The 24097-nt window shown below is 47.8% G+C and overlaps 4 protein-coding genes across 8 annotated transcripts; 2 read left to right on the top strand and 2 right to left on the bottom strand.

Annotated features, from left to right (window-relative positions):
• The first annotated feature begins 941 nt into the window (after window positions 1-941).
• On the top strand, window positions 942-5571 carry LOC100275599 (Ribosomal L18p/L5e family protein). Of its 5 annotated transcripts, XM_035965428.1 has the most exons (6): window positions 945-1126; window positions 1496-1548; window positions 1760-1842; window positions 3256-3443; window positions 4251-4647; window positions 4973-5571. In XM_035965428.1, exons 5-6 carry the CDS (start codon window positions 4579-4581, stop codon window positions 5423-5425), a joined length of 522 nt encoding a protein of 173 aa, XP_035821321.1. In that variant the 5' UTR covers window positions 945-1126; window positions 1496-1548; window positions 1760-1842; window positions 3256-3443; window positions 4251-4578; the 3' UTR covers window positions 5426-5571. The 5 variants fall into 5 exon arrangements, with proteins under 5 accessions (XP_035821319.1, XP_035821321.1, XP_008669685.1 ...); XM_035965426.1 differs by lacking the exon at window positions 1496-1548 and having other exon boundaries at window positions 942-1126; XM_008671463.4 differs by lacking the exon at window positions 4251-4647 and having other exon boundaries at window positions 951-1126.
• A 3303-nt stretch (window positions 5572-8874) lies between these two features.
• LOC103637643 (uncharacterized) lies at window positions 8875-11582 on the top strand. The gene is made up of 6 exons (XM_008660053.4): window positions 8875-9945; window positions 10063-10450; window positions 10562-10708; window positions 10816-10865; window positions 10983-11040; window positions 11182-11582. Exons 1-6 carry the CDS (start codon window positions 9628-9630, stop codon window positions 11409-11411), a joined length of 1191 nt encoding a protein of 396 aa, XP_008658275.1. The 5' UTR covers window positions 8875-9627; the 3' UTR covers window positions 11412-11582.
• A 2513-nt stretch (window positions 11583-14095) lies between these two features.
• On the bottom strand, window positions 14096-16337 carry LOC103637642 (transcription factor GHD7). Its single transcript, XM_008660049.2, has 2 exons — window positions 15527-16337; window positions 14096-14537 (listed from the first exon to the last, which is right to left on the bottom strand). Exons 1-2 carry the CDS (start codon window positions 16049-16051, stop codon window positions 14211-14213), a joined length of 852 nt encoding a protein of 283 aa, XP_008658271.1. The 5' UTR covers window positions 16052-16337; the 3' UTR covers window positions 14096-14210.
• A 3828-nt stretch (window positions 16338-20165) lies between these two features.
• On the bottom strand, window positions 20166-23691 carry LOC103644775 (uncharacterized). The gene is made up of 2 exons (XM_008667934.3): window positions 21571-23691; window positions 20166-20850 (listed from the first exon to the last, which is right to left on the bottom strand). Exons 1-2 carry the CDS (start codon window positions 23656-23658, stop codon window positions 20677-20679), a joined length of 2262 nt encoding a protein of 753 aa, XP_008666156.1. The 5' UTR covers window positions 23659-23691; the 3' UTR covers window positions 20166-20676.
• Between the last annotated feature and the right edge of the window lie 406 nt (window positions 23692-24097).

Here is a 24097-nt window from a genome sequence, read left to right as displayed (position 1 = left end):
AGTATACAAGATGAAGGGCGTACCTCAAGAACCGAAGATTACGGCCGAAACAACACGAATCGAAGCGTTGATGTCCGGATCTGAGGTAGCCGTCGATGCTCGGAGCCGGAAAGGAAGGAAGCGGTCGCGACAAACCTCGGCGGAAGCGGATTTGAGGCCTCTTCGTCTTCGCTCGCGAACAGACCTGCCTGCTGACCACCTCCACTTCGTCTTCTACACAGCCGACGGGGACCAGCGCAGACGCGACCTTCCCGCGGCAGATCCGCCGCCGCGTCGCCGGAAATCGCCCTTCCACAGACGCGTCAAAAGGGAGAGACGTCGAGCGTGAAGTGTCCGGTGTCTGGCGCGGGCGGCTTCTTCCGTGAGAAGCAGGCGATGGGGAGTGCACAGTGACCCCCTGCATCTGGCGTGAGAGAGAGTAGGGTCGCAGCGGAGGGGAGCGGATAGCGCGCGCCGCTGCGGGATGTAGGGGGAACTGTATCCTCTAAAATGTGAACAGTGCTAGCGGAGGGGGGGAAGGGGGAGCGTTGCAGTCAGTCTAAGGCTATCTGGGTTGTATTTGTCTGGGCGGCACTGGCACCCAAGAATACAATCTGGCAGGCATGGTCACGGCTTCAAAACTGCACGACTGCTATTTTCTTGTTAAAAACGCTGGCACTGGCAAACAGTATTTTTTTTGTTAAAACGCTGGCACTGTCAAAGTGTGTTTTTTTGTTAAAACTCTGGCACTGGCAAACTGGGGCCCGCTGGATAGAAAGGGATAGTAGTAGATCGAATAGTCGCGATTCTGTCCGATCCGGTCGCGGACGATTAGTTTGCCTAGGAATTTTCAGTTTTGGTCTGGCTGGCTGGCCCACTTCGTATTTTTCTTCCCATTTGATTTGGCCCACTGCAGCCCACTAAACCGTCCTGTACGCAGAGCCCATGCACGGTTTTGAGACGAGAGCAGCTCAGCAGCAGAGCGCCAGCCGCCGGACTCCCACGCAGCACGTACGGACGCCATCGAGGAACCCTAACAAGAGCACATCACACGGGGCGACGGTTTGGCGCCGCGCCACCGGCGACTGGCGGCTGGTGCCCCCTCTCGGTCCCCACTCCCCAGCACGGTGACGGCCTGCTGCAGCAGGTGATCTCTGATGTCTGATTCTCTTCTCCAGTTCTCCCCAGTCCCCGTCTCCCCGACTTCCTGTTCAGTGTTCACCGTTGAGTGGCCTGCTGCCCTGCTGTGCTCATGTGATGTGCTCGTTGTGAATTTGTGATCCGATCCGAGCCAGTCCCCACCCAGTTATTAATGAAAATGAGATCCTTGAAGATGATGAAGAATCTGAGGAAGGAAATGCAAATGAATGAGGAAGATGGTTCTGGGCCTTCTAGCTCATTTGGGACTGAAAATGCATTTCAAGTGGATGAAGATTTACTTTAGCTAGTAGATCATTTATCACTTATCAAGTGGATGAAGATTTGCTCATTTGTTTCATGTTTGACTTTGCTGCAGTTGGACTTTGTACTTTTTTGCTGGACAACCTGCAGCAATGCAGTTTTACTAATGTAATGGCTTATTAACCCGTTCCTGTGAGTTTGCAATGGCTGTACTGTTTTTTACTATGTTTTACTTTTACCTATGGTAATGTCTGACAGCCATACAGTGCAGGAGAAAGCAGATGGTACACTTATCCTGTGATTTTTGTTGTGTTCCTAACTTTGCTGGGATTTTTGTTTGATTAATTGATTCCATTGTTTTGTGTGGTTGTTGCTGCAGATGGTAAATTATTTCTCAGACTCAGAGTGCAAGAAAGTTGGTTCGTCCAGGGAAGAGGAATAGAGGTTATGGTTTTGTGTGAGGTGAGATCTTGATACTTCTAAGTTCTAAGTTCTAACTGCAACTTAATTGCTAGATCTGGGCAGTGATTTTCTTGAAACTAGACACTGTTGCATCAAATTATTATGGTTCTCCAATTTCCATAGAGCTTCTAAACTGTGTATATTTTCTTTACTGTTATCTTTAAACTGTCAAACTGCAAAATAATTTAGAATTTAGTAATATATATTATATATAGGCAGCCTGATCGGCTTTTATATGTTTGGACGATTAGGAGGTCTGATCGACCGATCAGAAAGCGATTAATCGGCCTGATCATCCGATTAATCGTTCTGATTGACTTGATCGCTCCTATGGCGATCAGAAACGATCAACTGATCGGAAAACATTGGGAGGCTACAATGGAAAAGTATTTAGTCAAAAGATGTGTCTAAGATTAGTACTGGAACCAAAAAGAGCCGTGTCGAAGACTAGCATTTGGAATTGATATCGTGATGTTATTCGTTGTTATATGTATTAGTGTGTGCCTGTGCGGTGTGTCACTAGTAAGATTTGCAGTTTTTGATTACTCCCATGAAAAAGCATAAAGCAAAAGCCCTCAAGCACCGTTTCCTTCCCCGCTCCTGCCGCTGCTGGATCACTTCCTCAAGGTGCCACCACCGGCTCTCTTCCACTGAATCTCTTTGCTGCTGCTGGTCAATTGTTGGTTGATGTCTGCTCTCAGTAGTTTGTAAATGATGGTTACCGGGGTATGAAGGCAGGATGACTATGGGTGTGCTTGGAATCTTTACTGCTGTTGCTCGCCTCACCTTGTCCCAGCCAGCAAAGCAAAGTGAGATTTGCTTTCTCTGTTTGGTTCTACAGCTAGCATCAGGTTGCTGCCTTTTCATCAGGGGCTTCAAACAGCGGGATGGAAATATGTGACTGAGCAGCCAGCTCTTTCTCACGCGGGTGAGCCGATTTGGCTCCCCTGCATGAGCAAGGAAATGATTGCCAAGCCAAGCGAGATTGCTGGGTAAACAAAGATTTCAAGCACTTGCCAAGCGCATGTCGTTGCCAAGCAAGAGAACTTCCAGGAACAAAGCAAGTCCCTATATTGCTGACTAGGCTTGATTGTACGATTTGAAAACGTTGCTTGATGTGTATCAATTCCACATTCGCCAAACACATTCTACTAGGATTCTGCATGCAAATTGAATGGACCAAATTCAGCTATAGGTCAGGCAAGAGAACTTCCAGGAACTAAACAGCCCCTATATTTCTGACTAGGCTCGATTGTACGATTTGAAAACGTTGCTTGATGTGTATCATTTCGACATCCACGACCACATTCTACTAGGAATCTGCATGCAAATTGAATCGCCCAAATTCAGTTACATAAGGTCAAATGTGTGTGAAAGTTTCTGGGCTCTAATACACTTTTTGTTCTTACACAGATTGATTAGCATCTACCTTCAAATCATTCTCTTGGTATTTATTGAGCACTGCAAGTGGTTGAGGACTTGAGGTAAACATGCTGAAGTGCATCTTGAGCCAGTCATGGAAGAGAGGAGCACATATGCTACATGCAGGAAATTCAGCACCAGCTGTACTAACTTGCTGGAGTCAATTTCACAGTGGGCAGGTAACACAGATCACTGTATGACTACGATAAGTTTAACCATCAAAGTTCTGTCATTACAATGATTAAATGAGCAGATTTTTTAACTCAGCAACTTACACACCATGAAAAGTAAGGAAAAATGTTTAATGGATGATGTGAAGGTACAAATGCTGAAAGGATTGTTTCTCTTTTCTTTTTTTACATATTTTTAGGATGAAACATCCTGGTTGGATTAGTGCTAAGTTTTCTTTTATAAGTTCCTATCTGGATTGTGAATTACTGCTTGCAATGGATTTAGAATATGAATGATGAAAGTTTGACATATATTGATTGTATATCACTATTACTCATGTCTCAAGTGACAGGTACCTCTCCTATGTGGCTAGGTCAAGTGATTGTACAATAGCTTGTCCTTGTAATCCATAAACTAAGCAAATCTATGATGGCTGGCTTGTTTGATGATAAGTAGACTCATATACATTAGCCTGGATTGTTTTCTTGTATACAGTAAAGTTGGAAAGGTCCATCTTACTCTCATAAAGTACAGCCAGAATTTGCTTAACCCCCTAAAGCGTTTAATTAACCCTCTTTTATCCTTTTTGCTGCTAACAGTTCCTGGTGTTCCCTACCTGTGCACTAGATTAGATGGTTTTGCCAAGTAGGAAGACTTTTGTTGATCGACCTAGCCAATTAGGTTATTTTATTCCATGGAAAGGTTAAATAGCTCATGTTGACTAAACATAATGATACAATGTTCACCTTTGCTTCATGCGAAGAATTTGAGGCCATTTGGCATCTGCGCGCTGATGTAGCCAGTGTCTCCTACAGGCCTTGTTAGTGTGGTACCAACACAGCAGAAACAATCAAGCACCAGTAGGATGGGGATGATCGCTGCTGTGCCACCTGAATATTTGCATGGATGTGTGCCCTTACAGCACAGCTTCATGTTGAGGAACAATGGACATTGACTGTATAAGCACTACTACAAAGTCGTATAAGCACTACTACAAAGTCCGAACTTCATTCGTGCTGGCATATTGTTGGGAATGTCGTTGATATTGCCAGCAACATTGACAGACCCATCAACTTTGACATTTGCCTCAACGGCTGAGTATGCAGTTTGGCTGGCTCCTTTCTAGGCCTGGTTAGCTGTGACATGGCAAGCAGGCTGCAGGGTTTGCCTTTATTCTGGCACGGTGAACTCTCGTGGTTCTTCAATTTGATGGTGAGATGAGGATGTTACAATGACATAACACAGATAGCAAATCTTTTTATACTCCCTCAGTCCTAAAATGTTCTTGCAAAATCCATATAAATCCTTTCCCTCTGTAGTAGTGCCTAGAAGAAATGACATGCCTGAACTGGGTTTTAGTCTTGTGGGCAATGTAACGTGTTGAACGTAAGTTCAACGCACTACCTAATAAGTCAGAATAGCACTGCAGTTTCTGCATTTTGTTATAACTGCAAGCAATGTGACCCGGCTAGGCTACATCTTTTTTTTTTCAGATCCAGTCGCTGACAAAGTATTGGACTATGTGTCTGTTTTCCAGGTCTGGAGTTCTTCCAGGAGCTTCTTCGGCGTGGAGGACTTCGTGGACGAGGACAACAGTAGGCCATACACGTACAAGAAGGAGAAGAGGTCCAAGAACCCCCACAAGCACATCTCGTTCAAGCAGCGCACCATCGCCCACATGGAGCCGTTCACGCTGGACGTGTTCATCTCCAAGCGCTTCGTCTCGGCGTCCCTCACGCACCGGTCGACCTGCAGGCAGGTCGCGGTCGCCGGGACCAACTCCAAGGACATCAAGGCGGCGCTCAGGTCGAGGTCCGACGTGCCGGCCTGCCTGGCCGTCGGGCGGTTCCTGGCCGAGAGGGCGAAGGAGGCCGACGTGTACACCTGCACGTACACGCCGAGGGAACGGGACAAGTTCGAGGGGAAGATCAGGGCGGTTGTTCAGTCGCTGATCGATAACGGGATCAATGTGAAACTTTACCTTGACTGAGTTCGGTGCTGTATGAGTATGAGTAGTAGTTCTGTTGGAACTTGCGCGTGGGTTTATCTGTTGCCAGGGTTGCAGGTCGAATTATTTTGTGTCCTTATGTTGATATTTTTTTTGCTCAAATGAACATCATTGGATACCCAGTTGCATTTGCATCCTTGTGACCTTCGTCTGTAGGCATGCCAGGCTGTTGCTGCTGGACTTGACAGGCTCGGGTGGCAAGCCTTTGGCTGACGTGGTGAGATGAGAGTGTCAGGTCTCGACCTCGACCAACAGTCCAGCACGTCTCCTGCGCCGCCTGCGCACGCTTCCCGTCCCGACCTGTGTGTGCCTCTTGCCGTTTTCGAACATGCATCAGGCTGGGCGCCTCCGTCGGCTGTGGGAGAACGCCATCATCGCTGCTCTGAGTACGTACTGATACTTTACTATAAACATCACCCTACCGCTCTGCCCTGCTGTTTCAGGCTGCGTTATTAGGCTGTCTTCAACAGCCTTCTAATTTCACCCTTATTTCAAACGTTCACTTTACAAGTATTGCAGGCAGACATCAATCTGCAGTCAGCCGTCTCTCAAGCATATACATTCATTCATTGTATAATTGTCGCACTGGCCCTAGCCCTGACAAGACAACGCGCACGCGGGTCGATCTGGATGTGCTGCTAGTGGTAGAGCTCTCAGCATCTGCGCGTTAGATGTTCCATTCCATCCATGATGCGTCTGCTAAACAAAGGCAAGTCTACTACGAGCGGAAAACAGGGAAGTCGAAAGTGTTGTTCGCTCGCAGCAGGAGGACTGCAAGGACGCGTCGCTTCCACAGGAAGCAAAGGCACTGAACAAAGCGCGCGCGGCTGCGCCTGCGCGGGGGGAGAAAAGGAGACGTTCGTGGTGCTTATCCGTGGAGGGGGAGCGGAGGTGATCATCGCCACGTACTTCCGGAGTAAGTAATTAGCAATAGCAAGCACACTTTGAGCTGCCGCTATTTAATAAGCTAATTAAGTGACACACACATATGGCCGTATGTATCAGTAGCTAGCAGAGACGGAGAGTGCCTTCACTTTCTCTTTTACCCAACTAGCAGCTAGGTGTTTTGATAAAACTGGGCCACCGCTTGGATCACGCGCGCAAAGAGGACACTGGACCAGATGGTCCGAATAAAAGAGAGTGTAGCATGCATGGAGCAGAAGGGGTTTTTTTTAGCGCAAGAGAAATGTGATGCGGAAAGTAAAAGAAGCTGACACGTCAAAATCTCGCAGGAATAGAAATTATTGTGGTGTGCCAAAAGCCATCCGCTGATGGATATTCGTAACATAAGCATCGGTTGCCCACCAGCAACAGCCGTGGCAGCACTAGAAAGCGACGACCCCCCACGCGTGCGACTAGAGATGGCAATGGGTACCCGAAACCTGAAACCCGATGGGTTTTTACCCCATTAGGGTACAGGTTTGGGTCAATTTTCATACCCATGGGTTTGTTAATGGGCATAAATGTATACTCGACGGGTTTATGGGTACGGGTTTGTTCCTATAGTACCCAAACCCGTGAACCCATGAGTTTTTTAAACCCGACCAAACCTAGTGCATATTGTCATTTTATTTTATAAAAAAACAACAAACTTGTTATCTACCTATTTACTTCCTATTTTTTATCAAATAGTGAATGTATAAGTAGTTGGTGATAGTGTTGCTTGCTTGCTATTATAGGTATTACTAGCGTTATATATGTGCTGAATGTATAACTTAGTGCAAGGTAAATTGATTATACAACTTATTATTTGTATTTAATTCTCTCTACTAATATTTTTTATACCAAATCATGAACTCGTTGTTCATTACATAAATTTTGGACCATGATCTCATTACATTACAATACTTATTGATTATAAAAAGAATAAACATATTGGAGATAAAAACCCGCGGGTAACCTATGGGTACCCGCAAACCCGATGGATACGGGTTTGGGCAAAATTTCAAACCCGTCATGGGTACGGGTTCTTTAATGGGTGTAAATATTTTTCACGGGTACGAGTTTGGGATAGCAAAACCCGACGGGTTTGTACCCGTTGCCATCTCTACGTGCGACTCCGCTCGGGAGGAGGCAGGCACCTATCATTGCCCGCCGCCCGGCCGCCCTCTGGACAGTCAGTCGTTACGCGCGCCTTACCGGCACGGCCGGAGCTCATCATCCATGCTTGCTCAGCAAGCGCGCGGTGCGGCTGCTGCCTGATCAAAGTGATTAGGATTTAGGACGCCGAGGCAAAAAAAAAAAAAAACGTTTCGTCCCGAACGCGGGGCCCACCAGCTGACACCTAATATCCTGTGCTTTTTTTTGTTCGGTCGCCGCTAGTGCTCGAGTCCACATGCAGCTGAGCTGAAGGCCTGCCCTGAAGGCTGAAGCCGGGCCAGGCCAACAGGAAAAGAAAAGAAAAAAAACTGGAGAAAGCAAAGAAAAAAAAGGCACGCCCACCAGACTCACAGCGACGGAAATTCCTAGCTACAGTGAAGGTCGCTTGGCTTTGCTTGACTGCTCCACTAAGTCTGAACTGACCAGCTGCTAGCCTTGCCATTGGTATTATTAATCTCTACTAGCACAGATCGGTTTGGACCCCCCCCCCCCCCCTCGACTAGGGATGGAATCGTGGAACAGAGCGAAGAAGTAAGTACACACGGCTCAGAAGAAAGGTTAACAGTAGCCGAAGAGTAGCTCTGTTCCCATCTCATCCACCATCCATCAGCGTGGCAATTAGCGCCGATTCCTCAGGCGCATGTGTACTCTGCTGCTGATGACGGATGAGTGCGCGTGGCGTTCCGTTTCGCTGTGGTGCTGTCCCGAGGCTCCGTTTCCGTAGAGAGTAGAGACAGACAAAAGCGATGGTCCTGGCCTGCACGAGACGAGACAAACGCATCGAGAGGCAGGCAGGCATCAGGCACGCCCCCACGCCTGGTAAGTAAAAATAAAAATAAAAAAAAATGGCGGCGGACGCGCAGTCAAGATCAAGCGAAGAGCACGGGCCGAGACCAGGGGACCGACAGCGTCCAGAGCTCCTTGTTTGTCCTATCGCTACCGGGGGAACAGGTGTGGAGAACCGTGCAGCAGCGGACGGACACTGTCCAGCTTCCCTGGGTCGTCTCCTCCGATCCTGTTCTGTCATCGGCGTCCCCTGGCGTGCGTGGCTACTGATGACTCGTCTCGTCTCCAGATGCGGCAGACCGGAAAATAGTAGTATACTACTAGGAGGAGACCCCAGATTGTCGCGGGCCAAAATATCTGGAATCTCGCGTCGTCATAAACTCATAGTAGTGATGCATGGTCCGTGTGGATTTTTAGGGTTTGCAAAACGGAACCCGTTGGCAGAAAAACGAAGCAGTAGCAGGGCATGTACAACCTAGACATTGCTGCACGGTATTCTAAATATAAGACACAACTAAAACACAATATATTACAGTGGTCATATCTAAAACATGTGTCTTACCATATTCATTATACCAATCAGAGCATTCAATAAATTAAAGTGACCAATCAACTAGTCTCATGTCTCGAACATAGAGCTAAGACACTGTGTCTTCGTTAAGATACATGTCTTGAGTTTTTACATTCACCCTCCTAAATACACTTTAAGACACAACTTAAGACACTCATTGTACATGCCCGTAGTACCGTCCACATTGCTGCAACTGCAAAACAACAATTCAACAGTTCTTGAATCCCTAAACTAATGATGATGATGTTGCTTGGGCCCGTGCAGTACAGGGCCGTCTCCAACAACCGCCGGAATGGCGATCCAAACAACCAATACCCTCCCTGGTTCCTCTTCAGTCTCACTCGCACGGTCTCACCACGGCACCACCAGAGGTCCGATATAGCTCACCTGCTGCGAACAGATCGTTTGAAGAACGGCGACACGGGTGCCCAGTCCCAGCTACGTAGTGGGTAGAAGAGGAGGCCAGGCCAGGAGCTTGTCAGCCTCGTGTTCCCCCCTCTCGCTCGCTCCTGCTGCCTGCCTGTGCCTGCCTCCACACCCCTGGCCTTGTGCTTCGTGCGTGCGTGCCTCTGCCTCCCTCCCTATAAGTACACACGCCGCCTCCGTCTCGGACACTTGCAGAACCATCCATCACTAGTTGAGTGGCCTGCAAAGACACGTACGCACGGCACGCGACCACAGCAGCAGCTGGTCTGAGGCAGCTAGCTTGGAACCACAGGACGGCGCGATGCAGAAGCGCTGGAAGCCGAGAGACGCCGCTGCCGGTGCTTTCAGCATGGCGCTGGAGCTGGTGGACGACGAGGACGACGCGGCGCCGCCGGCGATACCGCCGCCGCAGACGCCGCTGGAGCCCATGGAGTACCTCTCTCGGTCGTGGAGCGTGTCGGCGTCGGAGATCTCCAAGATCCTCGTCGCCGGAGGCAACAAGCCCAGCAGCGTTGCCGCCGCGGCGTGCCGCCTTCCGGAGGCGGCTATGTCTATACCGGAGCAGGCGCCTGTGCTCGCCACGTCCTCCACCGTCCATCTCCCGTCTCCTCAGCAGCATGTATGTAATGTAACCAACGCGCATCTCGCTCGCTCAGTCCTCTTTGTGATTTTATTGTATCTTCTTTTCCCCTCATCTGATTCTTGGTGCTACTGCGATATACCTAATTACCTGCAGAGAGATGCGAGGAGGTACTCCACGAGCGGCGGCCACCACCAATCGATCGGCAGGTGGTTCCAGCAGGCTCACCACAGGGAAACGTGCCGGGCGAAGCAGAGCGGCAAGGAGAAGCAGCGCGCCGAGAAGGCCCACGTGCACGCCATGGTGTCCGTGGCCCGGGTGGCGGCCGCGGTCGCCGCCGTCGCGGGCTCCGGCGACACCCAGACCCAGGCCACCAAGATGGCCAGGGCCATGGCGTCGGCCACCGAGCTGCTAGCCTCCCACTGCGTCGAGGCGGCCCAGCACGCGGGCGCGCGCCACGATCAGGTGGCTGCCGCGGTGCAGGCCGCGGTCGGCGTCGGAAGCCCCGGCGATCTGGTCACGCTCACGGCGGCCGCCGCGACCGGTACGTACGCAGTCCGACGGTGCCGTGTCGTCGTGGCGTTGGAGGTTGAGTTGGATTCAACAACAGGATGCTAAGTTTCTATGTGCGCTCTCTGGCTGTGTCGTCGACCAGCTCTGCGAGGAGCGGCGACGCTGAAGCAGAGGGTGCAGCGAGAGACGGCGAGGAGCAACGCGAGCGTCCTCCCGTACGAGAGAGGGAGTTCGTGGAGCCCGGACATCTGGTGCAAGGAGGGGGACCTGCTGAAACGCACGAGGAAAGGTAAGTTCAGGTTCCAGAACACGCATCCACCAGCTACAGAAACCTGGAGCATAATAATAATAATAATAATAAAGCTAAGGCGCAGAGTTCCGTTCTTGATGATGCAGGGGGTTTGCACAGGATAAGAGTATCTATCTACATCAACAAGAGGTCACAGGTAAGAAGATCTCTCTCCATCGTTGAGCTCCAGATACTGGTCAGGCAGAGTGGCAGACTAGAGAGAGAGAGAGAGATGCACAGTTGCTGACAGCAGGTGATACGTGTGTGACGACAGGTGATACTGAAGCTGAAAAGCAAACACCTTGGAGGCGCGCTGTCAAAGAACAACAAGAGTAGGTTCCGAGACATCGAGTGATTTATAAGATCCAATTTCAGAACTAACCCTCTTGGCTTGTAATTGTAACCGGTGCTGGTTTATGAGATCCAATTTCAGAACTAACCCTCTTGGCTTGTAATTGTAACCGGTGCTGCAGGCGTGGTTTACGGCGTGTACAGCGAGCTTCCGACGTGGGCTGGGAAGGGCTCCGTAGAGGAGACATGCTGCTTCGGCCTTAGCACCGCGCAAGGTCTCGTGGAGTTGGAGTGCGAGGGCAGCGCGAGCAAGCGGAAGTGGGTTGACGACGTGCAGAGCCTGCTTCGTGAGGCGGCTCTGCATGGCCATGGTCAAGTAGGGAATGGAATGGGACTAGTAAAACTCAGCTAGTGCAGCCTCAGTATATCCACTTTCATGGTAGCAGATTGGTCGTGCTCTTGTTTGTCACTGACTTACACGCTATACCACATACTATGTAATGATGACATTTATACGGAATATTTTTATATGTTTGTAAAAAAAACTCAGTTAGGAAAGACCGTCCTTCTGGTATTAATTTAAGAAGAGACCTAAACATGGTCCGATCTAGAAAATTCTCGAACTTTGGCGCCCCATCACTACCGGGCTGTCACTGTCCACTCTGCAACGGGCCAACTAGAGGGTGGCGCGTATGACGTAACTCGGGAGCGAGCGAGGCATAACGAGGAGATTTTTTAACCAAGACAGAAATTCACCTCTGAGGGGATCAAACCCGGGACCTGGAGGTGCTACTCGGAAGACTTAATTATTACGCTAGAGGCCCCTTTCTCACACAACCTAAGTGCACAATATAAATGCGGATGCTCCACAGAGATAGAGATGCAAACTCCGGTTAACGATTCTAGTATTTTTAATGAGGTATCGAGAAGCTCACGTTCTACCCTAGTTCTTATTGGAGCCCCTCAGAAATATGTCTTCGTAAGAGCCAAGGTCCTAGTTGGAAACTTTGTGGATAGCCATGAGCCTTACCCACATGCAAATGAGTGTCCAACATGGTCTCTCCTAGAACACTCTCTGACGTCTTCACTATCGAGATCCGATCAAATCGTTGTAGGTCTCATTCCTCTGATACACAGTGTTGGCTATACCACAAACATGGTTGGTGTGGTCTCACAAGACTACAAGCCCTCTCATGCCTAACAATAGTGCACACAAAACATTGAGTAAGAAAGATATGTAAACCCCACTAACACTTGGCCTAAACCTAGAGCAAGTGCTTTTAGTAGTAATCTAACTCGCCTAAGTACTTTGCAAAACACATATGTAAAACACCAAGTGATTTCATAAGCATCATGGTGATAAAAGTGCTAGAGTGGAGCCTCAACTCCTTTGCCATATTCCTCAACTCCTACACTCTTCAAATAGCTAGCCAAGGGATATCTATAGCCCCCAACACCAACCTAGAAAAGGTCATAAAAGCTGGCCTACATGAGGGTCCGCGCTCTGTATATCAGGTTTCGTGTGCACAGAAAACAACGAGTGACCTTTTTAAACTGAAAATAAAATTTCTTGAAAATCAAACATAGAACTCGAGGAGTGCTATTAAAGCCATTTAACCAACTCAGTTAGATTCTCGTTTGCCTAGTATTGCCATGTTGGCTATCCATGCGGATTAGTGAAGCGCCTTGACGTGAAACATAGATTGAGGTCCTATAAAAGGAAATATAAATAACCAAACTATCAAATAAGAAATTAGAAACAATAGGCATTTAGGCCCTATTTGGGAGAGCTTCACTTCAAATATTTCAATTTCGTTCTAACTTTTTCAACCCAAACAGGTCCAGCTCCATGAGCTTTAGTTTTTAAAAAAATCGAAACTAGAGGCCCGTTTCATGAAATTCATGAAGCTCCTTAGAGGGTGCTTCAAAATCACTATTTTTATATCTCCTCATGAAGCTGTACGAAAATTACCCACCATACCATGGTTACGCAACATACAACTTCCGTTCTCTCTGGCGACAACCCACTAATCATGAAGGGTAATCAAGGAAACCCACACAAATCAATTGTACTATAGAAGTTGGAGTCCATATACAAACCAAACGCTCCTAGAACTCACCTTAACAATTTGCTGGAGCTGTTTTATAGTGAAACTAGAAAACCAAAGCTGAATTTTTTGAAGCAAAGCTCTCTCAAACAGGCCCTTATATTCTATTATCTCGTTGATTCGAATTGAACAAAGTATCCGTATTTTTAGCATATAGCAGATCATAGCATAATATGTGCAAGAGTTGGGAACCTTAAAATTTTAGAGGCTATGTGCGATCGGCCCACTTACGTCGGTCCATGAGCATGTAGCTTAGATAGTTATAGTGTCCAACATATCATATATCAAGCATAGAGATCATTTGAATGGATTGTAAACTTTACAGAAGTTATACATTATATACGATCCACACGCATGGCACCGTCCCAAGACGGCTCCATTATACATTTGATATTTTCGTGCATATTTATCTATGTACCCTTAATTAACCAATGTTCATCTAATCACATCGTACGCAGTCTAAGGGCCTGTTTGGAAGCACCGAACTTTTTAAGAAATTGGTTTATAGAAATAGGGGTGCTTCAAAACATGCCATTTATGCTCCAATTTCCAGAAACTGGATTCCCAGTTTCTAAGAAACCAAGAAGCTAGCTAAAACCAGTTTTTGCTTGGTAAATTACGCGTTGCTCTTAGTTGGTTTGGTAAAAACTACTATGATTGCCACGGCTCCTAGTCCTATATTCAGTAAGGTTAGACTTGTCTTTTGTGTATCGAAAAAGTTAGAAATTGGTTTCTAAGAAACTATTTCCAAACAAGCATACCTAGTTTTTTTCTTGTATAAATCAGTTTTTAGATAGAAACCAATTTCTTAGAAATTGTGGTGCTTCCAAATTAGTTCTAAGGGGGTGTTTTGTTTGAGGAATCACTCTATCCTATATGAAGTGGTGTATCATAAGTTTATTCTTTAAATTTGGTAGGATTACCCTATTTCTCATGTTAGTAGTAACTAACTATAAGGTCATATGTCACAAACCAAATAAAAATAATGAGAAATGAGAAGATAATAAATTAATTTATTCCTCAAATCAAACACCCTATCAAGCTTGTAGTTTATCTGTACGTTACACACTCTAAAAAAAAGAATTTAACCAGTGGCCTCTTTGCTATGAACGGAACCATCCGAGGTCGAGCCGGCCTGGTTCGTAGCATGCTGCGGCCGGCGCCGGTGGCGACGGAGCCTCACCGTCGGGCACCTTGGCGAAGCGGCCCTTGACGCGCGGCCGCATCTCTGCATAGGCCTTGCGGGAGGCGTACCGAATCTGCTTCTCGTAGCGCCTCCTCTTCCGCTTCTCCTTGTACCGCATCACCTTCGCCTCCCGGTCCACTGCCGGGTCGGCGGCACCGCTTGCGCTGCCGTTGGGCGCCGCTGCGGCCGCGTCGCCCGGGACGGCGCTCGCCGCGTCTGTGAACGTGGTCCCGCAGAAGGACATCTGAAAAGGACGTGCCGAATACACTATTAACACTACTCGAACATAGAAACACGAGAAGTTGGGATCAATATTGTAGAACCACACATGAAATGAGAGTTGATCTGCCTGGTGGCCATGGTTATCTTCAAGACACTCCGGCGTGAGCATGTTTATAGACAGACGGTGCAAGCAAGCAAGAAAGAAAATTGCGTTGTGGTTTTCATGTCGACAGAAAGATAGCGATACTGAAGGGTGAAGAGACAGGAAAAAAACTTGCATTTGGGCAGGGACCTTTGTTCGAGTTCATTTGTAAATCCAATCAAATGTCCTTTTAGTGTTCTCAGTAAGTCAGTAGCCTCTGAACAAATAAAATCAAATGTAAATCTGCAATTAACTGATGTTCTCCATGATTGTTCCCATCCATCTGCCTATATACTATAAATTAGTATGTATGCATGCATGGTTTGCAGTTTCTGTACCTTCTTCTTAGATAAATAACACAGTCAAGCTTTGATAATAATGTGGCTTCATCCTATTGGATAGGTAGAGACGAACAGGAAAACTTAGTCACATGATGGTTCATGTTTTGGACTAGCTATTCCTCCGTAGTCCTTTACTAGTTGGAGCGCTGGACCACAAATTGACAGCGGCTTTTGTCACTATTTTTCAGTCACTTTTAATCGGGCCAAACAGCTAGATAAATATAAAGATGCAAATTAAGCTAGCTAGCGGAATCATGTACGTGCGCTAGCGGAATCTTTACAGGAAGCTAGCGCGATAGATTGATTGCACCAAGTCAAGATGCATGCATGTTTACTCGAAACTGAAATGGCCGAGCACGAGCAGTGGTGTGGCTGGCAAGCCTGGAGGGACACATCGATCGTCAGCGGTTAATTCAGCGTGCACATACGAACACAAACCGCATGCACATCATCTTGAAATTATTAGACTTGTCCAGGGGCGATCATGATTCAGGAAAGAGATTTTGGAACCGAAGCGCAAGCACTCACGATTGTGGCGCTGGAGGACGTGGCCAGATCGCCGCCACCGCCACCGCCTAGCCCCAGCCCTGCCTCCAGAACCGGCGCCACGGAGGCCACCTCGCCGCCGCGTCGGCCGCTCAGCGGCACGTCGAACGTGAGGCCGTGACCCGGCAGCTCCCCGTACTGTGCGTGCGCGTACCCGCCGTCGAACACCGGCGGCGGCCTCCGCTGCTCAGCCTCGGCCACCCCGTTCCCGACCTCGGCGGCCGCCGGCCCGCGGTGCAGGTGGGGAGACGGGTCGGTGAACAGCCACGTGACGCTGTCGTGGTCCTCGTCGTGGCCGAAGAACTGGAACTCGTGCAGCCCCGGCGCCGCGCCAGCGCCACTGGGTTCCTCCTCCGGCTGGTGCCACAACGCAGGAAACCCGCGGTTGAGGTCGGCGACAGCGACGACCCCGCCGCACCGCGCGCCGCCGATCCCGTGGCCGTGGCGGCACGCGCACTCCCCTGCGCCACCGCATACGCGGCACGTGGCGCTCGACGCTGCCGACATCCTGCGTGCGCGCGACGATGTCGCCGCCGCACGTATGAATAATGAACTCGCTCTCTTGACGTACCCCTCTTCCTCCTCCTTCCACCACTCTTCCCTGTGTGGTTTGTGAACTCTGTCTCTCCCCCCGGCCCCCGGCCTGCTTGTTTGCTTCTTCCTAGCTCCTGCTCCTCCCGCGAGCTGGGCGAGCGAATGATGACGTGCTCGATCGGCGGGGCAGGCTTGGTGTGTGGAGGAGAAGAGAGGGAGAGAACTAGGGCGGGGGAGAAGAATAAGTACGCGCGTGCCGTGATGCTGATGCGGCCAATAAGAGAGGAGCAAGAGATATGAGACGCGAGGGATTCTTACGTGGAGGATCCGGAGCCACCTTTGTCGTCGCTCCATAGGCCATAGCGTGGATCGTTTGCCAACAGGCAATACATGGGTGTTCCTGTTCTTTCTTCTATGGATCGATTTGGTTGTTTGTGCTGTACTGGTTTGATCGTCAGAAAAATACTAACTTTTGCATCACAGAATGGAGCTACATAACTTTTTTTTTGTGTTTTTTTTTTCATACAATCTGCTACAAAATGCAGAAACAATGGGTCATTTATCATCTTTTTTTTTTGAAATGGAAAGACACAAGAATTGCCCTTCCAATATATTAGACGAAAAGAGCAAACACTGTACAAATACTGGCACCAAAGCTGGCGCCACCACAAAAAACAACTAGCCAAGCAAGACCTAGCTATGACACTGGCACCAGAAAAGGGGGGAAAAAACTAACCCCCTCACCAGTCCCCCGGACACTACTAGCAGGCCATACCTCTACCCACAAAATCTTTCACCATCTGCACAACTTGCTCTGTCGTTCTCTGTTGACCCTTGAAGATTCTGTTGTTTCTCTCCACCCATAAGCTCCACCAGAAATAAATTAGAAGGCCATCGAAACTTTTTCTTGAATGCTTGCTACAGAGCATCCTCAGTCTATACCACCATTCGCTAAGCGTTCCCGTCTTTGAAATACCGAAAAGGAACTGCAGCTCAGCCCAAGACAAAATCATGCTCCACACTTCCACAGCGAAGGGACAATCCTTACAAAGATGAGTCACTGTCTCCAGGGACAAAGAACAAAGAGAACAATTATGATTGCAGGGCCATCCCCTTTTTTGCAAATTGTCAGCAGTTAAGATTTTGTTGTGCAACAAAGTCCAAGCAAAGAAACGACACTTTGGTTCAGTTTTTGCTTTCCAAATGGGATTGATTTTAATTTTACAGAAGTTTGTTGCGAACTGAATTTTATAGGCACTACTTGAACTATAGTTCCCATCTGCCGACCATCTCCAAAAAATGGTGTCATCGAGATCATTAAGGCTGTGTCTGCTGATTGAATGCCAAAGTGAGACAAATTCTCTCACTTCCTCCTCCCGAGTGAACGGCGCGCAGAAACGAATCCAATAATTATTTCGAAGAGCCTTGAACACCGTGATGTTTTTCCTTCTTGCTTTCTTGTATAGATTTGGTGCCATATTCTTTGGAGCCTGCCCTTCAATCCAACTGGAACCCCAAAAATCCGCCATCTTCCCATTACCAATAGTCACAATTGTTGAAGCATTGAAAAGATCTACATCCACCTTGTCGCATGGTAATGGCATGCCAGCCCATGCCTTTTCTTTAACCGTCCACCGTAGCCACAACCATCTTAGTCTTAGCGCTCTTGCAAAACGCTCCAGGTCTAGAATTCCTAGACCCCCCCTATTCTTTGGCAGACAAGTTGTGGACCAGTTAATCAAGCAATGACCCCCACTGCAAAATTCTAGATTATTCCCTTTCCAAAGAAAGCTTCTTCTTAATTTGTCAATTCTTTTAAGAAGCCATCTCTGCGCCGGAAAGATCGTCAGATGGTAAATAGGCTGAGCAGATAGCACCGCTTTAACCAAGGTTTCCCTACCTGCCTTAGAGAGCATCCTGCCTTTCCATCCTGCTAGCCTATTAGTAATTTTATCGATTAACGGTTGAAAATCCACTCTCCTAACAGTCCTGAAATGAAGCGGCAGACCAAGATACTTCCCCGGAAATTTTGAGTATTTGCCAGGGAACACATCCATCAGATCTGGCCAGAGAGTCTCAGGGTAACAAATCGGGAAAGTTTCAGTTTTATCAAAATTAATCTTTAGCCCTGAACACCCTTTAAAAACTTCCAGGATCCTCTTCAGAACTTTCAAATCCTCTTTTTCTGCTTTAACAAACACTCCTGCATCATCAGCATAAAGAGAACAGCGAAGCTTAGCTGCTCTCGGCAAAACCCGCCCCAAAAGCCCAACATCTGCCGCCATCTCAATCATCCTCTGAAGCGGGTCCATAGCTAAAATAAACAGGAACGGGGATAGGGGATCCCCTTGACGAACACCACGCATGTGCCTGATTGCATTTGTTTGTTGGCCATTGATTAAGATTTTGGAGGAGGAAGTGCCCAAAATTGTGGCGATCCAATTCCTCCACTTCTGAGAAAATCCTAAAGCTCTTAAAACCTCTATCAAATATGCCCAGTTGATGGAGTCAAACGCTTTTGATATGTCAAGCTTGACAAAAAGTGCTGGCTGTTTGCTCTTATGAAGTTTCTGAGTAACTTTTTGAACGTAGAGGAAATTATCATGAATTGATCGTTTCTGAATGAACGCGTTCTGGGCAGTGGAGACGATCTCGTTCATTCTTGGCGCAAGTCTATTTGCTAAAATCTTGGTTAGAATTTTCATAAAACTGTTGATGAGACCGATTGGTCTAAACATGTCAATCCTGTCAGCCCCTTCCCTCTTTTGCAAAAGAGTGATATTTGCCTCATTAACAAGATGCAGGCTTTTGCATCTATGATTATAAAAATCATGAATAGCAATGAATAGATCATCCTTAATCAGCTCAAAACAACACTTATAAAATAACCCTATGAAACCATCTGGACCCGGTGCCTTTTCAGAGTGCATCCCCATAACCACATTTTTAATCTCATCATCGTTGATCGTAGAGTCCAGATCTGATAACTCAAAGGGGCTATAGCCTAAGTTGTCCCAACGAACAGCACGTTGTCTAGCACCTGCCCTGCCAATAACTTGAGTGAAATGATTATGGGCCTCGTGCAATTTATCTTCCTGACTAGTGAGCAGTCTACCGTCTCGAACCAGCGATCTAATAAAGTTTTTTCTTCTTCTGTTATTTGCCATCAAGTGAAAAATTTTTGTGTTTGCATCACCCAGGCGCATCCAGACGAGTCTTGAATGTTGTTTAGCTCTTGCCTTTTGAACTGACACAATTCCGAGGATTTTCAATTTCAGACTTCTCCTAAATTCTAGCTCATCCCCAGAGAGTTGTCTGGATTCTTGCGCTTTCTCAAGGAAGGTAAGGACGGTCTGAATGATTGCTAATTGCATTTTAAAATTGCCTACAGTCTTTCGACTCCAGATCTTTAGAGCTTTAGCCGTTCGGGCCATTTTCACATGCAGTCGAAGGATGGCATCTGAGGAACTAACACTAGACGTCCACGCTTGCTGAACCACCTCATTGAACCCATCAATTTTTGTCCAAAAAGCCTCAAAACGAAACCCCCTATAGAAACCAAAATCTGAGCAACCTTGCAAAACTAGAGGGCAATGATCCGAGGTCATGGTCCCAATGGCCTGCAGATCAGCCTGAGGAAACGTATCATGCCACTCCGTAGTCGCCAAAAATCTGGCAATTCTAGTCATCGTAGGGTCGTCTTGTTCGTTTGACCAAGTGTATAATTTACCGTTGAGATCAATCTCTAAAAGCTGAAGGTAGTCAATTGTGAGATTGAATTGTCTTATCACTCTTCTATTTATTGAACCTTTATTTTTCTCCCTTGCTCTCCTTATCATGTTAAAGTCACCTAATATCAACCATTCCGGCTTCATCATATTTCGAATATTGCGCAGCTCTGTTAAGAAAGACATTTTCTCATTCTCAGGTTGAGGGCCATAAACTCCTGTAAGGTCCCACGCCACATCGCATAGGCGGGAGCAGACCCTGACAGATAACGAATATACCGATGGATAGGGAATAGCAACCATATCAAAAAAATCTGCATCGCAAGCGATTAGAATCCCACCAGATGCTCCAAGGGATGGTAAATAAGTCGACTGAGTTGCTAACTTACACCCCAGTGTTTCCTTTAATAAGTTTGAATTCCAGCTCATTATCTTTGTTTCTTGAAGACAAACAATAGTTGCTCCAGAAGAGAGAATCAATTGTTTCACACTTTCTCTCTTAGCAGGGTCATTTAGCCCCCTCACATTCCAAGACAGAATACAACAGTTGATATTCATTAATCAAAAACAGCACCCCTACTTAACAAAATAATGACACACAAGTGGTACACAGGATAGGAAAGGAAAACAGGAGCCAACCGGCATTCCACCGTCCATAACACCCTTCCAGCAGCGAACAACCAGCGACTTACAACAGAAACTAAAGCAGACAGAAACACAGACATTGCTAGCCAAGGAAACAGACACCACTGCCCAGACAACAACCTGCTACACAAAGCAGCCAACAAAAGATCCCGGGCGACCCAAAGACAAGTACACCAACGACATAACATGGTTCACTAGAACAACCCACACATCTCATAATACAACTCAGAGCATCTTAGCAGCCTCGATAATAGGAGCCTTGAGCGGTGTCACCTTGCTGCCCTTCTTCTTGGTCCTTTCCTTTTCCTTCCCCTGAGTTGCCAGCTCCATAATTGCCTCCATTTGTTCCTTGGTAAGAGGCCTAGAGAAATGCCTCGCAAGCTGCTCAACCAGATCCACCTGGTCATTAGAAACAGAAGCCTTTGAATTTTGAAAATGTGATGAAGCGGAATTATTTAACTTAGCAAGTAGAATTTCTTGTGCTTTGACTATGGCATTTCTATTTCTCCCAATCTTCATTTTTTTCTTAGCAGCCAACCTAGCACTAGACCTCTTGCCAATAGGAGAGGAGATCACACCCACATCAACAGCCGGCTGCACTGACCCCCCCTCAACTGAGGAATTTGCGATAAAGCTAGTGTTAGGCTGTGATCGAATTAGCGGTGGTTCAGGATCTTCAGAGATAGACATAATGAAATCTTCTAGACTATTGTTTGAGGGAACTGATATGCCACAAGACGGAGCGACAGGGACTAAGTCTGAATTTAATAAACCTTGCGGCGTGACTGATGAGCTATTCAAATCTGAGAGATGGGGTGCTTGAGATTCTAAAATCAACATCTGATTTGGTAAAACAGGATCTGCTGTCACCCTTGCTTCCTCAGCCAATTGCAAACTAGCGTTATTGCACGGAATGGCTGGAGTACTATTAAAATCAGAAAGTTCCAGAGCTTGAGACTCCAAAACCGACAACTGGTTAGGTGAATTAGAAGCTGCTGCCAACCTTTGAGTATCTAGAATTTGTATAGGACTCATGATTGAACTAGGAATAGCAAAAACAGCCTCTGCTGAATTACAACTTATCACATTATCTGATATATTTTTTTGGTCTGAACATACCTTTGAAGGAGCAGCAAAAAAAGGTCGCTGAACTGCCATGTCGCCAGGAGTCTCTCTGGTAGCATGTTTCAGACTTATATCACCACCTGGCTCACCTACAGCAGCTGGAGACCAAACAGCAGATATGAGGGGGTCAGCAAAAGAGACCGACTTGGTCTTAACCTTTGGAATCCAGCGCACAGTTGGCCCAATCACCAAGCCACGACGACGGAATGGAGTGGAAGGTCTGTTTCTGCCGCTCGAACTGATGCAATCCCCCGGACCTCCACGACACCGCGAAGAACGCGCCCAGCCAGAGAGACTGCGATGTCTCCGGGTGCCATGACGCCTAGTCTGCTGGAAATCCTCATCATCATCGTGACCCCAGTCGCGTCGAACGAAGTCCCTGCCTCTGCGATCCTCTGATCTCTCTCTCTTTTCTCCAACTGAATCTGGCAAACCATAGCTCCATACAAATTCTCTGCGTGGTCTACGACCAGGGGGACCCCCTCTAACATCCCTTCCTTGGATGAAGGAAAGATCTTCAACAACTTCAATGTGGTTGCGAATGGTGTACACATGGCCCTCCTTTAGATCAGCTGGTGAGTCATGCATTGCCCCAACTAGAGGAAGAGGGGCACTAGAAGGAGGGAGCTCCCTATCAGGAACTGTGACCGTTAAACAGACCTCCTTGGGGATATCACAAGGATCTGAGCACCAAGCCCAAAGATCGAAGGACCTAGTGCGTTCTCTACGCCTAGAGCGCTCCTGGACATAGTGAATAGCGCAGCTCCTGCCCAAAGCCCTAGCAGCCACATCTTCTCCCCAACAGTGAACTGGAATCCCCTCAACCCTAACCTTCACTCTGAATTCAAAGCAAGTTTTCCTGGCATAACACTCTTCAGACCAGTCCCCAAAGTGAAAAACCCGACCACGATATGAGACCGACCTCCTATCCAGAGCCCACTGCTTGGTTCTTGAATCAGCGAAGATGATAAAGAACTGTTCAGGAAAATGCTTGACAAGCTGATACTGACCGTGATGAAGATCAAAAGAATCCCTCAGCATATCCCCCGCTGCCAGCACATCCACCTCATGACTGTTCCCATCAAAGGAGCAAACCACCGCCTTACTGATTAACTCATCCCTGCGTCGACGGATCAAACCAGTCGCGGTGATGGCGCAGACAGCCCTTGCAGACCGAGCCCTTGGGTCTCCGGGGTAGCGAGCATCCATTGCCTGACCACTCTGGACAACCTGAAGGTAAGACTTCCGTTGCAGCAAGGAGGAAGTGGGAGGTGCTTGCACAGGATGCAACTCCAGCCCCTTTTGAAGAGGGCCTGAGAGAGGATTCAGCTGTTGATGGCTCGAGGAGAAAGGGCTGACTCTCTGAGTTGAATACCCGTCTCTCTGAATTGAATGCTTGAGTGAAACAGGTAGGTCACGAAATGAATGAGATCTTCTCTGGGAAATATCTCTAGGACAAGACCTAGCCCTGTGTCCGGTCTGCAGACATTGCCAGCAGCGAACCGGCGCTGAGCAAAGAAAGGCGTAGTGGTCAGACGCCAGACAGTTGAAGCATTTTCCACTTAATTTCTTCTTAAAAAAACTGGTGTTCTTCATCTCTCTATGCTGTTTCAGAGGCAATTCTCCATGAGAATCAAGACTCTTCCTCCACCAGAATTTTGGCTTGACCAGTGACCAGCCTTCATCAAAGATCGACGAAGCACCTGCCTTCACCTTCCAGCTGCACGACCTATGGAAAGGGCGACACGAAGTGACCGTCGGTACTGTTCCGCCGAACTCCCCACGCCGATGGGACAAGACACCACCAGCACCACCAGCATTCAAGCCCCGCGAAGCATTGAAGACGTGCTCATCCAGACCCCACTTCAACTTCTCAGATGCAGAGATCCTCTTTTGCGAAATCCGCTCCGCCAGATCTGCCTCGAGGACCAACCCAGAACAACCGTCCTTGCTACCACCTTCCCCAGAAGCCGCAACCAGGGAACGGAGCTCCGCCCGCTGGGCAATATCCGCTGCTGGATCTAGGGGTAGGGGGCTGGGGCAGGCAGCGGAGATGGAGCGGGCAGCTGGACTCTGGGTCATTTATCATCATCAGCTGGTAATAAGTCGGGGAACACAAAGTATCGCACCCTGTCACACCCTGAAGACACCTTTTGGGTTTGTATTAATCTGATTTCAACTTTCAAGTAGGAACTGAAAACAAACTTGGTCCATATATATATCGTCCTTTATTAATTATTTCGTTTGCTCATTGTCACTTGCAAATTTCCGCTGGTTGAATGTCGTTGGTGCGCGAAGAATAATAATCTTGTGAATGATTCTGCTACTCGGGGTTGCTTTCTTGGATGTTCCCAAAAGGCGAAAACGGAAATACGGGTCCATTTCATCCACTCATGGAGGAAGTCTTGGACACAGGAGATCCACGTTTGACAGCAAAAAAGGACATGACTATACGAGGCTTCATGTGTGATGGGAGTTCTTCCTAGCTCCACGCACTACAGCGCCTCTGCTGGGGCAGCTG

Source organism: Zea mays, chromosome 1 (assembly GCF_902167145.1).
Source record: "Zea mays cultivar B73 chromosome 1, Zm-B73-REFERENCE-NAM-5.0, whole genome shotgun sequence".
In the NCBI taxonomy this organism is placed as follows: Eukaryota; Viridiplantae; Streptophyta; class Magnoliopsida; order Poales; family Poaceae; genus Zea; species Zea mays.
Note: the sequence above shows the minus strand (reverse complement) of the source record. Positions and strands in the feature narration are given on the sequence as shown.